Consider the following 16,574-nt stretch of genomic DNA (forward strand, 5'->3'; position numbering starts at 1 on the left):
ACAATAGAGAAATCTTACCTCATGATATCACTTTTGTACTGTGTGCACACAGAGGCTCTGCTGGCGTTACTTGAAATGCATAAGAAACTGAAATACCCCACAACCCTTAAAAGAAAAGCTGTGCCTAAAAGAACGTGGAGGGCCATTGTAACCGTCTTACATGGTTTTACGATGATAGTATGGACATATAGTAGTTCATGCAAAATAAAAACCAAGATATACGCTTTTATAAATAGGAAATTAGGTCATTCTTTCATGCAATATACATCATTTAGTCTACATACTCTATTTTCAGTGGTCAAAAGCTACTTTGGCTGCGTTTAGACAGGCAGCCCAATTCTGATCATTTCCAATAATTGGTCTTTTGATCAATCAGATCTTTTCATATCAGATATTTTTCAGAGCTGGTCTGATTGTTCAAAGACCAATTAGTGAAACAAAATTCTGAATTGGGCTGCCATTAGGACATATTTTCATGGTTTCTCTCTAAACAATGGTGTTTAAAATGAACTGAAACCTACAGAAAGCATTAACGTTGTCACTGCTGTGTGATCTGTACTGTTCCAGTGTTTTTCTCTATTAGCCACAATACATTTAAAAGCAGGTCAATATTCCCAATAGCTAGTCCCCACACCCAATGTTTGATCTACTGTGTCTTATGTCATCACAAAGTATGACGGAGGCTTTGAAGCTGGTGAATACAAAAATAAACTACCACATACAGATCAACAGAAACAGAGGGGACATCTTATAAAACACATCTATCCATTTTGCTGGACTACTGCAACAGATTTCCCTCCGAAGCAGTTCACACAATGTCACAACTCATGTCATGTTCTTCTGATCCCTGTGTTTGAAATAAAGTATTTTTTGTCTGAGGGACAAGCGATAAGGTTTTACTCTTAGCATTCAGACTTGTAAGTCTGTAGGGGCTCGCCTACTACTTGCGTTGCTTGTGGATGATGGTCGGCGATTGGAAGAGGGTGTTCTCGGACTGTGCTGTGACCCTGAACTTGAGTCCCCCAGTGAGTCTGGGGTGGAGGGACGCATTTTGGGTTCCGATTTCGACGCAGTCCGGGCTTGGTACCCACCACTGGCCTTAGCACCCCCATAAGAATCTGTGTCTGAGCTTTTGCCCTCCACCACTGTGGAACAATTTGAGGGAGCGTTGACCCTCCATGTTTTCCTTCCGGCGCCTACTAGCAATGTCGGGCAGGAGGAGGCGTGAGATGCATCCCTTGGGCGCCTGGGAGAGTCTGGGCTCCCCCTCTTCTCTTCCTCGCTGTGAGGGGGAAGGTGTGCAGACTCCTCTGGCTCCTCCTGCTTTGGCGGGGTCACTGAGTCGCAGGGCGGTGAGCGGCTGTCACTGCTGGTGTTATTGGAGTTGGAGTTGTGCTCCGTCGGGCTATGTGCAGCATCTTTGAGTTCTTCCACGCTCCGTTTACCAGCCAGTTCACCCTGAACAGGGAGGAAGGCAGAGGGGTTGATAAGGGGGGGGTAGGTGTGACCCTCCTGGGCCCGCTCCAGTAGGAGGTTGTAGCCACTGGGCGCGGAGGCCATGGTGGGATTACAGCCGGAGGAAGCCATGCCTGTCTGATGCACCATGGAGTCTTTCTTGGTTTTGCTTGAGTAGAAGTCGTCAAGCTCATCTTGCAGGTGTGGATAGTAATCCAGGATGCCCTTCTTGACCTTCTTGTAGCCCAGGTGCATGATCTCCAAGATGTTTAGGAAGAGGGAGACTACAGCGATGCATTGCATAAAGACCATGAAGACACTCTTCTCTGTGGGCCGGGAAACGAAGCAGTCCACCGCGTTGGGGCAAGGCTCACGCTCACACTTGAAGAGAGGGGAGAGCTGGAAGCCATAGAGGATGTACTGGCCCGTTATAAAGCCTACCTCCACGGCGGAGCGGGTAATGATGTGGGCCACGTAGGTGCGCAGCAGGGACCCCGACAGCGGAGCCTTGTTGAGCTTGCCTTGCTCCAGCTGCCTCACCTCTCGCTCAATCGTTTTCCGAGCAGCCACCATGTCCACGTCCACCAGCTCCAGCTCGCGACGTAGCAGGACCTTCTTTTTCTGCCGCTCCTTCTCCAGGGCTCGGAGGCGGTAGAGAGCATGGCCCATGTACACCAGTGAGGGCGATGAGACAAAGATTACCTGAAGGACCCAGAAGCGGATGAGGGAGATGGGGAACGCCAGGTCGTAGCAGACGTTCCGGCACCCGGGCTGCTCCGTGTTGCAGATGAAGTCAGCCTGCTCATCGTTCCACACGTCCTCGGCCGCCACACCCAACACCAGCATGCGGAAGATGAATAGGATGGTGAGCCAGATTTTTCCCACCATAGTGGAGTGGATATGCACCTCCTCCAATATCCCCCCTAGGAAATTCCAATCCCCCATCTTTACACGGGCATCGTTGTGTCTGTGAGTAGGAGGCAGAGAGAGGATCGAGGCAATTTTGTCATTTAAAGAGGCTATATGGAACTTTTGCCCTTTTGGATGGTTCTTGAGCCCAAGGCCCCTCAATGGACAGAAATATTATTCAGAAATTCTAATTGGACATAAAGGGGCATTCCTCCCCAATAATGAGCAAACGCATTGTTTTTTTTTTGTGAAATACAACATTTATTCATATTAATATCTATATATAAACCATTCAACCAACTTTCAAGCCACAATTTGCTGTGTAACAATAAGCAACTGAACTTTCTTACACTAGTATCTTCAAAAATACATCATAAAAAGTACATGTAAATGTTATTTTCTATGCAGTTTGTTTTAAAACCTGTATTTCATTAACAAATACTCTATGAAAATATATTATTCCACAGACTATTTTAATCCCACAAAGGTTGATTTACCAATTAAAATAATGCATCAGTCCTTTCATATCAATAAATACAATTTAAAACTAAACTTGGTTAAGTCATTGACATAAAAATAATGAATTGTAACATACCTTTATCAGGGGAAAAAAAGGCAATGTACATCGAAGACAGATGTAAATTTACAATGAATATGGAGCATCACATATTTGTAAAGCAGATATCAAAATGTATGAATAAGCAGGCCGTCGATTATCATGTTTATTATTTGCCTCTCTTGCTCCTTTCAGTAGTCCTGTTTTGCCAAAAATAAAGCCATTCCCCTCGGTGATTTAACTTATAAACAATGAGAGAAATCAATGAGAGAGTCATTTCCATTTACCTTGCAGCAGCATGGACAGACTGCCGGTGATTTGAATCCCCACGGGTCATCCAGCCGCGATGAGGCCACCAAAAAGCTTTAAAAGAAAATCGTTTGTGCCCCCTCCACATCTGTCGATGCGCATCACCTGAACTTCTGTGACCCAAATTTTACCAGGGTTTCCAGTGCCGACAGTACACCACGTATGACTGAACAGTTGAGACAGCTGCCAGTGCCAGATTCTGGTCAGTCAGCGAGATGATAAAATCAATAATCAGAGTTCTACCAATACAGTACAAGATAAATCATAGCCACACAGCAATTGTTTCAGCCTATTCATGCTTGCCATTTATTGATTCAGGGTTATAGGTTAGTTAAATAATGTCCTTAATTAAAAAGAAACAGTGGAATTACTTGGTTAAAAAGATATTTGGCTTCTCCTAAAGGACTAGCTGAACTTAAATTTGAACAGTCCAGTGTGGCTTGAATGTATAGCTAGGAATATAAGAGTGAAGCATGGAAAGGTGTTGTACTGGACAGACGGCCTACTTATTAGGTTTCCTCTTGTCTGCCGTCTGTAGATGTTATAGGCTATACGCCATAGCCCCCGGTGAGAGATGTTTGGTGATCATGGTATACATAGGCAATGTGATGGGAGTTTGTTTTGAAATCAGTTACTGGTTCTGGTGTCCCTCCTAAACAACATAACGCAATGGGACTGTGCCACAACTCTTTCAGATCTATAGTTTTTTACTCTTGTAATGCAATCAATGGGTCATGTCCGATTTCATACTCCGGTGCTTCCCCTCTGTAATTAAGTTGTCTCTGGCAGTTGACACAATATTTGTATTAATTTACAAGAAATCGATTTACTCTGGCTTGTTGCAATTGAAGTCAGTCAATTCAGGAAGTGAGTTGAATTTAAAATCAGAACATTTGACAACTTTTGACATAAATAGCTTCTCCTTTTCAGTTTATTGAGAAGTAGTGGAAAAGATATTCCCTTTTTCATTGAATTGGAATTTCAGTTTACTTCTAAATTGACTGCCTCAATTCAAATTGAGCCTAAACCTGATTACCACAGATGTTAAGGGTATATTCAAAACTTTTTGTCCAGGAGTTGGCATAATCCTGGGTCCTGTAACTCGACCTGAAATCAGTTACAAAAGTGTTTATAAAGCAGTTACAAAATGAAATGCAGTTCTGATCATTGTATGTGTTAGCCTACATATAGTGTCATGTGATGGCCAGAAAACACAACTTTCTTTGTGGTTTTCCTTTAACCAGATCATACTATCATTATTTCCAAAGGAATGGATTGTCGATGAGATTTTGATAATCGACTTTGGTCAATGCACTGTGCAGTTACATGGGTCTGTCATTTTGTCTATCAACAAGTAGACTAACACCAATAGGAGTTTTCCAATCTGTGTGATGTGCAATTGATGTCTATTAAGGATGGGTGCGAGTACTAGATTAAAAGTTTATATTCTATTACTAATAATCAAATTCCTGTACACTAAATTTAGAAATGTAACTATAAAATGCAACATGTCAAGTGATGGTCCCATGCTTCATGAGCTGAAATAAAAGATCTCAGAAAGTTTCTGTACGCACAAAAAAAGCTTATTTCTCTCACATTTTGTGCAGACATTTTTTTTTACATCCTTGTTTGTGAGCATTTCTTCTTTTTCACGATAATCCCATCCACCTGACAGATGTGGCATATTAAGCTGTATGAGGTGCACTTTGTGTTGGGGACAATAAAAGGCCGCTCTAAAATGTGCAGTTTTGTCACACAACACAATGCCACAGATGTCTGACGTTTTGAGGTAGTGTGCAATTGGCATGCTGACAGCAGGATTGTCCATCAGAGCTGTTGCCAGAGAATGTCATTTTAATTTCTTTACCATAAGCCACTTCAACTTTGTTTTAGAGAATCTGGCAGTATGTCCTACCAGCCTCACAACCACAGGTCACTTGTTACCACGTTAGCCCAGGACCCCCACATCCGGCTTCTTCACCTGCGGGATTGTCTTGAGACACATCACCCGGAAAGCTGATGAAACTGAGGAGTATTTACATCTGTAATAAAGCCCTTTTGTGGGGGGAAAAACCAATTCTGATTGGCAGGTCCTGGCTCCCCAGTGGGTGGGCCTGGCTCCCATTTTTGTTCTGTATATTTAGCCGGTTAAATTTATAAGCACTGCCACAATTTCAAGCTCTGTTTATAGTTTGTGGAGTGTATCAAGTGCAGTGAAAATACATGACGCTTTCTTTTCAGTTGTGTTTCAGAACAACCAGTAATTGGAACAACCAATTGCATACAGGATACATTTTCCCTTCAAACCCGTTTCATTTAAAACTAATATAAGCGTACTGAAAATAATTTTTCATGAGAGTACTCGAACACATTCTTTCAAATGCAATCCCTAATGTCTATCTCGAACACTTTCCAGCTTTCCAAAGTACCTCCCACTCATTCATTTTAAATTTGGCTAAAGAATCAATTACATATATATACTGGCCCAAATCCAAACATTTTCTATTAGTATCTCCCCATGATGAGTAAACCAGATTGTCATGCTCTAACTAATGACCTGCACAAAAGGGAAAATGTGAAAATATTGGTTCTCAGTACAAAACCTTAACCCTAAATCCTGGGTGGATTATTGCTGAGCAGATGGTGTGCCAGTCTGGTTCTGCTTTACTACAGGAGCTAGCATTGTTCAATCCCAAAGACTGGTACCCAATATAGACTGACCATACCATTCAGCTGAGAACCCTGTGTACTGCCCTGAAATGCTCTCTCTTTAGAATATTGGTCAAATCATTTGGCAACACTGGGGGGGATTGATTCACTTTCCAAATGAGTCGGATTCAAATACATTTATAGTCAGGGATTCACATTAGGTGAACCTTGTTTGAGGATTTTATTTAGCCTATTGTCCAGCAGTTTGTTGAATTTAAGAACCAATATTTATGACAACTTGGCCATTACTAATTTATCAGTACTTTCTGAAGTTCATTAACCCTCTTAACCAATGGTTTAAGTGTCCACAAAGCAGACTAGCAAGCACACAATTAAATAATGGCACTGTATTGATGTTCCGAGTCTGGAACTATGGAATGTTCCACATAAACTGGCTAGAGTGGTGGCTGTCATTGGGGTACGATCAATTGTCTTTTTTTGAAGCCACTGTTAGCTAATAATAGAAGCGTGGCACCCTAGGTCAGGTCAGACATCAGTCAAGCAAATATTCTGCTCCGTACCCATTCACTAACCCCCATGTCTGGCTTGCTATAGACCAGATGAATTAAGATATGTTTTGCCAAGATGAACTATTTGTCGTATTAACACCAAATAGAGTTTACACAACAAAAAAAACCTCATAATCCAATCATTTTCACAGAGATCGGATTATGCGTGGCTTTGTCAACACAGATCTAAGATCCGAAGGGAATTTTGGAAATGTAAAATAACATTTAATGTAAAAGTGATGAAAAGATACAAGATTGAGTCTGGAGATAAAAAGAGCTTCAAATACAAAACAAGTAATTTACAATTGGAATATTATGCTATCTACCTGACATATACTTTGAAAGTACATTGTACAAGTTGTAATTACATAATAAATACCTAAAGTATGTATTGGTTTCTTAGAGGTTTGTTGAACCGCCATTTGGTTTCACATACCAACTAACAAATATCACCACAAATAAGTTTAGGAAAAACATTTGAAGATATCACCAATAAAAAAATATGAGATAAGGCCTTTTCAATGACCTTTTCCTCATGGACTGTCATACTAAACAGTTATGTAGACTAATACACAGTGGCACAATGGAAATGATATAGACAATGCCTAATATACAATGGAAAGTGCTGCCCTCTACTGTTCCACTGTACACAAACATCCTACAAACATCCTAAACAAAGGATTAACAGACTGACTGAAATTCAAAACTGCTGGCAAGTAGCAAAAGCTAAAGAGAAACACAAATTAATATCATGCCTTCAATAAATTATACTTGAAAGAGGCTTAGCCAAGGATATGTGAGCAGATTAACATTGATATGTGCTATTGTCAGACAGTGTCTCATCCTGTCAACGGGGAAGTGAAACAATAACCTGGCATTGGGCCATTCTCATGGCTTGTTTATGAATTGACATGCCGTTAACCAACAGATGACACACTTGCTCCTGATGGCTTGAAAATTCCCCCAAAACACACCTAAACACACACACTTGTAGGCCAATCTAAAACTTAGAGGAAAGGACCTGCTTGGGGAAATAATGTCCTACCTCACTGACTAATCAGGACAAACATCATATGGAATAAAATACCCGTAACACCAATTAACTGAGGTATATTGAGTTCAGTACAAAACCTAGAGATCAAATTAATAATGCATTTCATTATCAACATCACAAAAAAAAACATGTAACAAAGATAATTTGCGCTGAGTGAAATACTACACTTCAACTAGGAATCCCTCTTTCAATTTAAATCTCTTCTCTCCTGCAGTAGAGGTTGACATTTTTTTAGATAACCTACCAAGTCCCTGAAATGTCCTATTTCCGTTATTCAAAACGCATTCATTTGTATAGTGTGAAATTATGCAGGGGAAAGGAAGAAGTTGAAGAGCACAGCGAACAAGATGAAGACTACGTAGCCGACTATGCAAAGCCAAAAGCGCGGGTCCTTCAGGAGCTTCTGGTTGTAGGCGCTGAAGAACACGTAACCAATGGTCATCCCAGCCACTCCTCCTCCAATGTGCGCCACAAACGAAACCTGAGGGAGACCAGGGAGAAGTCTAATTTCAGTCTAATTTTCCCCTTCAAACCAACAAAGTCATGCTGTGCTACAGCCTTACAATTAGCATTCTCTGCCCTGTCGCTGTGGTTAGTATGCAAAGGGTGGACAGTAAAAATAGAAGGACCAGTTTAAATGCAGACAGTGCATTTGAAACCGCACTTCTCACAAAGACCAAGAAAACATGAAATAAAAGCAAGATGAGAGAGGGGAAGCAGGTGATAGATTAGTAGCTTATAGCCCAGTCAGTTAGGCTGCTGGAAAGACAAACAGCTGCAACCCTTATCTTGCTCTCCTCTTCTCCTAAAGCAGAGAACAAAATCAAGGATCACACTCATCACAGTCTAGTGACAGGAATGGCTTGGGTGCAATAATTCAGGGGGAACAGACAGGATGTGTGTGTGACAGAGTGTGTAGAGGGCAATCTGGTTTAGAGATTAGTCAGTCCTGTGTAACTGTAAGCCATATAATGCAGTTGGGTGGTACTGCTACTGCAGTTTTTTTCTCTCTAGTTTTCTATTTAGGCACACTGATAAAAGCCAGATCTACTCACTGTTATATTGGTCTAGGGTTGGACTTCGCGTAAGAGCCTCTCCAGTTGTGAACTAAAGACTGTTCTAAAAAAGCCTTGCTCTCTGCTGAAACAATACTTATCTGTCTGTGGAAAATCTTTCAATGCCATGCATTTTAAGAAGAGAAAGGGCATGCAGGACAAACAAAAAAAGATGTCTTACCTTCAAGCCAACGTCGTGAGTAAGAAATCTTCTGTAAAGGGCGAATCCGACATCTGTCCCGACTTGAGAGAAAAAACATTGAACGTTTAGTTACTGAAATACAACCACAGAGGCGTGGGCGCTGCTGGAACAGTAAACCTTGAGGCACTGGTGGGAAAATAAGTTGAGTGGATCTAGGAAGGGACCTACCGATAATCACAATCACTCCAATACGAAACACTCCAAGGAGAGGAATCATCTCTCTGAAGTTCTGTAGGCCAGGGAGTTACACAAGAGGAAAGAACAGGGAAATAATGAGAGAGAGAAAAAAATTAACAGCTAAAAATAGTAGAATCAGCAGTTAGCCAGAACTCACCACAACAGCGTTCATGAAGTATCCACCTATGAGGGCATATACCCCCCCAGAGGCCCCTACCAGAGCACTGTGGGGATCAAATATGGAGCTGGCCAGGGAGCCTGAGGACAACATGCATGAGAAGGTCATCTATAGCATTATAGACATTTCAGCTATGAAACCCAAACAGGAAAAATCGAACTTTTGAGAAACGAAAGAATGTCAGAGACTTAAGTGTGAAACGTGATTACCATCTACACAGCTCTGTGCCTGTGAGTTGCTAGCATTGTACAGTCATGATCAGCAAAAATCCAGAAGAGGTATGTAACAAGTGAGCTAATAATAACTAAGGCAACCTGTCGCACACATTGTGTTGGTTAACCAATCACATGCTATACTATTCATGTCACTAGCTAAAACAGAGTCAACTTAAAAGCAACTTCATTCAGTCGTAACAGACCTTTGAAGACAACTGTGTCTAATTGACTGTGCGTCAATGGACAAAAGGGGGTGTATGTGGATGCCCACCTGCTAGGACGCCTGCCATGTAGACCATGCCCACTTCAAAGCCTTTGTGGACCAGCTCCAGTGGGATGCCCAGCAGTAGCTGCATCACCAGGTTGCCCAGGATGTGCTCCACGCTGTGGGGAAGGAAGACATAGAGAGGAGATGGAGACATGGGAGTTGAGACTTAGGAGTAGTGGTGGTGCCAGGAAATGTTCACTGGGGTAGCTTGGTCATTGCAAAGGGGTGCTTGTCAAAGAGAAGTTCATCAATCATTGACATTGAAGCCACAGAAAATCTATCAGAAGCAGAAGTGTCAGAAGGTAAAATTGCCAACCAAAGTGAAAACAACTTTGCATTCTAGCATTAAATATTTTCCAGCTAATAGGGCGGCAGGTTGCCTAGTGGTTAGAGCATTGGGCCAGTAACCGAAAGGTTGCTAGATCGAATCCCCCCTGAACAAGGCAGTTAACCCACTGTTCCTAGGCCGTCATTGTAAATAAGAATTTGTTCTTAACTGACTTGCCTAGTTAAATAAAGGTTAAATATTTTTGTTGATGTTGAAATATCAACGTTAAAAATCGGATAACCACCAGCTTCTTATGTGGCTGCTAGAAAAACTAGAACGCAGGCGTCAACAGCCAATCCAGTAGGGGCTAGAAGCTATAGTCAGCTTTTATTGGTCAAAATCGACACGATATCGCAGAGTATATGCATAAAGTTCAGCTTTCCACAACTTTGGTCCCACCCTGTTCACGCTCCCTCGCGTCACCCAACTGTCCCCCCCGCCCACTTCACTAAAAATGAAATGAGGCTCCATTGTTTCATCACCCACATCATGTTATGTGGATACGTAAGGTCAGGCTGCCAGTTAATGTTAACTGCAAAACGTTCCGCTTTTAGCTGACGGCTTGGTTGACACGTATTTGCAAGCAAAGTACATTTCAACACATCCTCAAAAACATTATTTTACCTGAGAAGATCCTCTTAAATTATTTCTGGTAAAAAGTCATTATAGGGTACATTCCACAATTCTGGAGAAAAAATGCGATCTAAAATCTGCATAAAAGGCATCAGGTAGAAGTAAATTAAGCCATGAATACGAATATAATTGTACATATCTTAAATGACCACATTTTCATGAATTTGATAATATAAGATTGAAGCCCATTCAAAAACAGCACAGGACTTGCACCAGGAAGTAGGCGAGACTTTCATAGGGTATAGCTAGCTATAAGCAACTTTTACATAGTCCGAAGATACAGTATCTCAATTAACAGGATTTTACAACCATTCAAATTCATGAAATTCTGGCTTAGCCAATGAGGAGGCACGGCGTTATGTAGGCTGTGCCGTCTTGCTGAGCAGTCAGAGCACGTTCGTGAGAACAGGATTTTGAGAGAGAGAAATCCTGTGGATTTAGCACTTTGTGACATCGGCTGATGTAAAAATGGTTTTATAATTACTTTTGATTGATTTGATTGAAATATTTTAACTTTGGTTATATATTGACAATTTAAAACAGGCCTATTCTAGAGGGTGCTTCCACCACCATCTTGCTACCCCCTAGCGCCGCCAGTGTGAGAGTATGATTGAGTGGATAGCCGAGTGAATGTCTTACCAACGAATCAGAACCTGTGGAAAGACTCACAAACACAAACAACGTGCACACTGCAATTTACTTTTAAAAGGTTATTTTTGCTTGAGCCGACGTGTTTACAGTGAATGCAAGCTCTGTGAACATTTGGGAAATGGCCTTTTAAAGCCTTTCACTTGGATTGAATCGTGACCTCAAACTCTGAAGAACCCAGAACTGCTTTAGCAGTGGCCAAGTGTTATATAAACAGATGATATGAGAGAGAGTGAATCATTTCAGTGAGATGTGGCAAGAGGAATGACCTGCAATGCTCTACTCTTTTGGACACAGATTAAGCCACAGGAGGTTGGTGGCACCTTAATTGGGGAGGGCAGGCTCATGGTAATGGCTGGAGCAGAATCAGTGGAATGGTTTCAAACACATGGCTTCCATGCGTTTCATACCATTCCATTCACTCTTATTATGAGCTGTCCTCCCTTCAGCAGCCTCCTGTGGATTACGCCTAGTCCTGGACTAAAAAGTTTGGTCAATGGTAAATCTCCAGTGGGTTTGGGCATCTGTGTGAGGTGAGGTGACCCTTACCCAGCGTGGACAAACATGTAGGAGACGAAGCGCCACGCCTCCTCCCGCCGATCAGACTTGTAAGTGAGAGGGCTGTTCCAGATGCCCTCGCCCAGGGTGACCCACTGCTTCTGGGGCTTCCACACCGCATAGTAGATAAACACTGCTAGCTGTTCAGACAGACACAGGTTAGATCAGTGACTAGCTACAAAATGACAGGAGGGGTCCTGAAAGGCTAAAACAGTTGCTTTAAATGTAGCTATGAGTCAGCCTTTTGCATTGAGTTGCAGTATGGGCAGAGCAGACCATTATAGCAAAATACAAACATACTCCAAACTGATAACACACAATGGCAACAAAGTTAATGAGAAGAGCAGAGAGAACCCTAGACAAATTCCTTTAACAAACTGCGTCGACGTCGCACATTTTTCTACTCACAGACTCATTTCACCTTTAATAACTAACACACATCTCAATTATTTTGCCACAACAAGCTCACCATACTACTAAAATATCTGGGAAATGTCATGGACACGGTGTACGTGGTGTATGATTACAATCACATTCCTTGGGAGGATAGCCTTAAACCCTGGTCCCAATGTTAATTGTGCTCAAACTCTATTTTCATTGAGCCAACGCATAGGTCTAGGGATTGCTCTAAGAATCTTGGATGAATTCAGACATTGAGATGGATAAGCTGGCCGAGACCTCCCACAGCAAAAGGAGAGAGAGGAATGTCTGGTACAAGAGCTCTTCAGTTTGGACCTTAGCCACATCCAAACTCAGAGAGTGTGAATACACAAATACCAATGGTTGGCCATTTAATGGAGCTCGCCAGCTTGTAGTCCTAAAAAACGGAAATGAGTTCCCTCTGGTTCGTTCAGCCATTCCTATGGGGGAAATTAATGGGGAAAGAATAGGGTTTTGGGATAAACATAGAAAATAAGGTCTGAGGTTAACACAGGCCAAGGAGAGACGTTTTATTCTAAGAGATAATAGGTCAGTTAAAATGACCTTTATGAATTATGAAGCCTTTGTACTTTATGTGCTTCAAAACTCACAAAAAGTGACATTAGCTGATTAAGATTATAGATCTCCTAAGCCTGTGTTTACCACAGACCTTATTTCTGGCATGTATTTATTTTTAAAATTCATTTCCCCATAGGCTTTGTCCAATGAACCATGGTGGAGGTATAATATCAGCTGCACCTCTCTCTTTAAATACCATGTCCAGAGCATTTCCTGAAATCGAAAATTCACTCAGGTATAACACAATCATAACAACGTATGCAGATGCAAAAGAGGCTACTTGTTGTCAATGCTGCGCTGCCATTAGTAGGATGCGTATAAACCATGATGCGTTTTAACCCTCACCTCTCCGATGCTGATGAGGATGATGAAGATGGGAGGGGGGCAGCAGTTGGCTCGCTCCCGGTACTGTTCGTGGAGTTCTTCCGGAAGCATCCACTTGGAGATGGAGCGATGGAACCTCTCGCAGCATCCAACCTTCCTATTCCCGTCATCATCACCTCCCGCATCCCCCATCTGTCTCCCATCTCTGTCTACAGGGTCTACAGCGAGGGGGTCCTGCTCTTCAATGTCTCTGTCCATCACTCAGATCGTAGCCTAGACAAATAGAGTGGATGAGTCCTACAGTCAAATGAATTGACAGGGAAGAACACAATACATTTCAGATCTCTATGAAAGTATGTCATTGTCTTTTCAATATTGTGTCGATAGACACTGGTTTCCTAGACACGGATTAAATTGGACTTCATCTGTGTCTGGGAAACTAGACCACAGGCAGAGGATTTTCTTATGGAATAAAACCATTAAAAAGGTGAGGATTGCACCATTCAATGTAACAGCAATTGATTTGCTAAGAGTGTATGTTGTGTTAAATGGGCTGGGTTTGCGTCAGATTAACAAAACTAAGGGTGAGATATTGTCTTCCGAATTATTGGTTGAGTAGCTACAGGGTTAACGACACATTAGTGAGGTATTTGATGCTGTGATAAACATGAGAAAGAGCTGAAGTTCAGCTTTGACGTATACAATTGTTGTCTCTAGGGACAATTACAGTAGCTATACAAATCTTCCTGGAACACAGAGCAGATGCTTTTTGGAATTATCCTAATAAAGGGCTCCCCAATTACATTCAGCCATGGGATGATATTTATTTGAGCTGATGGTCATGGGGCCAGAAAATTTACTGCAAGAATCCCAAACAGATATAGTATTTGGCAAAAACAATAATTAAAACATTGATTACATTGGGATACAATCACATATGCCACTCTATTAATGTGTGGGAATACTGGGTAACAGATTTTTTAATCTGGGGGGGGGGGGGGGGGGTACAAATCAATTCGGACCGCCCATTGGGGAACCCTGGCCTAATACATCAATGGCTGATATATTGGACTACTTTGGAGTCTGCCACTGTAGGGTCAATATGAGTGACAGAAATACAAGCCCATCAATACAATTTCAAAGTGAATTTTCCTAAGCCCTTTTTTTGACAACGTGGCTTTTTTTCCCCCAATTTACCTGTATATATGAACCATGTAAACGTAACCCACACACACATGATCATGTCCCATTCAGTACAGAAGTTGGTCTACACATTTTCCGTAATAACAGAGGCCTATATAGCAGGCAATGGTGTTTGGAAAGTTTAGAAGTAACTTACGTAACGTTACTGATTGGTAGTGCTGTCGTGTAAAATGATTCAACTCAACGTTTCCACTAGCATCTTAAAATATAGAAATTACTGTAGAAGTTTCTCTTTAATACTTTTTATTTTGTTTTTATATTTTCAAGCAATTCTAAAACAGTCCGGACATTCCAAGGCGCGTAAAATCCTCACTACTGTCCTTGGGAAAATGACGGTCAATTCTGATAAATGACTTGAGATAATTATAGACCTCCCTTCGCTTTTCCTGCTACGAACTTCCTTCCTTTTCCAAACAAACCACTGAAGCACCCCCACTTGAAACGAATAGACTACTGAATCTCATTTCATAAATCTAAAAAGTTGAATGTAGCGCAAATTTCGCAGGCATTTTGCAACAACTCACCTGCGCTTCCGGTAACACCTGAGACCGGTGACGCCATCATGGGCTTGAGGCTTTGGCTGGAGGTCCCCATTGATGAAATGTCCTCCATCAACAACATAGTTGTGTGATATGCATCGTTGTTTCGTGGACCACAGACAAACGAGTCATATACTTGTTTATCAACGATTCTGGTGTTCAAATATTTTAATTGTTCCAAAGGAAAAGCTTGTTGTACTATCAAGCATCCTATCAATGCAATTTCTGCACAATACGAGTTGTACCACTAGAGGGTGTAAGAGCCCATTACAAAAGAGAGACACCCATAATTATTATTAATTATTAATTATTTTTAAGTTTTACATGTACTGACTATTGGGCTGCTTGTTGATTTTCACATATACACCCAGTGATGCCAATTTAGCAAATTTGTTGCTAGATTTAGCAACTTTTCAGACTTACCTTTTTTCAAACAGCACCTAGCAACAAATTTAGCTACTTTTAAAAATGTATTTGAAACTTTTAGCAACTTTTGAAAAGTGACTCAAATGCTCAAATGCACGCATTTTCCCTCTAAATGACACAAACAACGATATTCTCTGTCACACACTCAGTCACAACACACGTGCCTGGCTGCAAAAGTACATTTGTGAGTGACGTTTGCAGCAGGCCAGAAGCAATTTCAGCAAATTGCAAATCCTTGTTGGCAGACTGCAGCAGCACAGATTTGACAGCCAAACCCAAGGAATATAGTTGGTCACGAATGTTTGATCTTGAACAGAGCTTACAACATCAATCAACATGTCTCAATGGCCAGTCAATTTGAGTAACGTTATTGTGTATTCTACGTAATGACGCATTTTACGTTATCACGCAAAGACATCACAACGTCGTTTAGCAACTTTTAGCAACAAATCAACCTGCCTCTAGCAACTTACCCTGAAAATTAGTTGGCAACACTGTATACACCAATCCTCTCAGATCTTCATAAGTGCCCATGGGGATAGGAAGTAGTGTTAAATGAGACATTTTGGAATTGTCACAATAGTTACCCCCAACCTGATAACTCCTCAAGTCATAGAGTGTATTCGGATATGGAACGCCATTTGGGTCTTTGCTTGTCAAATAACACTATTTGACATGTCAAATAAGCTTGTTCACCAATCGGGACCTGAATATGACTGACTGCACGTCACATAATCATTTAACACGTTGATACATTTTTTACGTAGTTATCACACATTGATTACACTAGAAATCCTATTCGATATGTCACAACGATTCACCGATATGTATGCTATGACGCTAGTAAAAAAATTGAATTGAAAAAAATGCACAATACCCCAAAGCAAAAACGGGTTTAGATGTCTTTTCAGAAACATGTACGTATCACGCTGCCGCACGAGTGCAGACACACTTCCCCTTAATAGTGATGGGCATTCCGGCCCTTTTCAGTGAGCCAGCTCGTTCGGTTCAGATCAACAAAAAGAGCTTTTGGCTCCCAAACGGCTCTTTAAAAAAATATATGTTTTGTATTTTTTAAAGACAAACAGTTTGCAATAGTTTTACTATGGTTGGTGTTAAAACAATTCTCATAAAATTTTTAAATGAAATCATACTCTACTTTAACCACAATGTATATAAAAAATGCATTGGTTTGTTATGAAAAATAATGCTATTAAACATTTGCATTTAAAGTTATACTTTTTTATGTATTGTAATGACCTGGCTAGATCATAAAGGAACAATTGTCCAGACAGAGGATTGAGTTTACGAATTTACGGT

At 41.3% G+C, this 16,574-nt stretch overlaps 2 protein-coding genes across 6 annotated transcripts; both read right to left on the minus strand.

Annotated features, from left to right (window-relative positions):
* Nucleotides 1-58: 58 nt before the first annotated feature.
* On the minus strand, nt 59-2,418 carry LOC109902141 (gap junction alpha-9 protein-like). Its single transcript, XM_020498251.2, has one exon. The coding sequence runs from the start codon at nt 2,398-2,400 to the stop codon at nt 910-912; it is 1,491 nt and encodes a 496-aa protein (XP_020353840.1). The 5' UTR covers nt 2,401-2,418; the 3' UTR covers nt 59-909.
* Nucleotides 2,419-6,655: 4,237 nt separating this feature from the next.
* LOC109902140 (rhomboid-related protein 2-like) lies at nt 6,656-16,247 on the minus strand. 5 transcript variants are annotated; one of them, XM_031786602.1, is made up of 9 exons: nt 16,132-16,247; nt 15,728-15,772; nt 13,108-13,359; nt 11,755-11,903; nt 9,600-9,712; nt 9,093-9,193; nt 8,927-8,987; nt 8,738-8,799; nt 6,656-7,982 (listed from the first exon to the last, which is right to left on the minus strand). In XM_031786602.1, exons 3-9 carry the CDS (start codon nt 13,342-13,344, stop codon nt 7,806-7,808), a joined length of 900 nt encoding a protein of 299 aa, XP_031642462.1. In that variant the 5' UTR covers nt 13,345-13,359; nt 15,728-15,772; nt 16,132-16,247; the 3' UTR covers nt 6,656-7,805. The 5 variants fall into 5 exon arrangements, with proteins under 5 accessions (XP_031642462.1, XP_031642463.1, XP_020353839.1 ...); XM_031786603.1 differs by having other exon boundaries at nt 15,728-16,245; XM_020498250.2 differs by lacking the exons at nt 15,728-15,772; nt 16,132-16,247 and adding an exon at nt 14,814-15,589.
* Between the last annotated feature and the right edge of the window lie 327 nt (nt 16,248-16,574).

The sequence above is a fragment of the Oncorhynchus kisutch genome, linkage group LG13 (assembly GCF_002021735.2).
Source record: "Oncorhynchus kisutch isolate 150728-3 linkage group LG13, Okis_V2, whole genome shotgun sequence".
Classification (NCBI taxonomy): Eukaryota; Metazoa; Chordata; class Actinopteri; order Salmoniformes; family Salmonidae; genus Oncorhynchus; species Oncorhynchus kisutch.

Excerpts from the sequence above, each read along its gene's own strand:
- LOC109902141 (XM_020498251.2), bottom strand. The coding sequence starts at position 2,400 with ATGGGGGATTGGAATTTCCTAGGGGGGATATTGGAGGAGGTGCATATC.
- LOC109902140 (XM_031786602.1), bottom strand. The coding sequence starts at position 13,344 with ATGGACAGAGACATTGAAGAGCAGGACCCCCTCGCTGTAGACCCTGTA. Across the intron at positions 9,713-11,754 it reads TACATGTTTGTCCACGCTGG|CGTGGAGCACATCCTGGGCA; the intron begins GTAAGGGTCACC and ends CCTTCCCCACAG. Across the intron at positions 7,983-8,737 it reads CTCACGACGTTGGCTTGAAG|GTTTCGTTTGTGGCGCACAT; the intron begins GTAAGACATCTT and ends GGTCTCCCTCAG.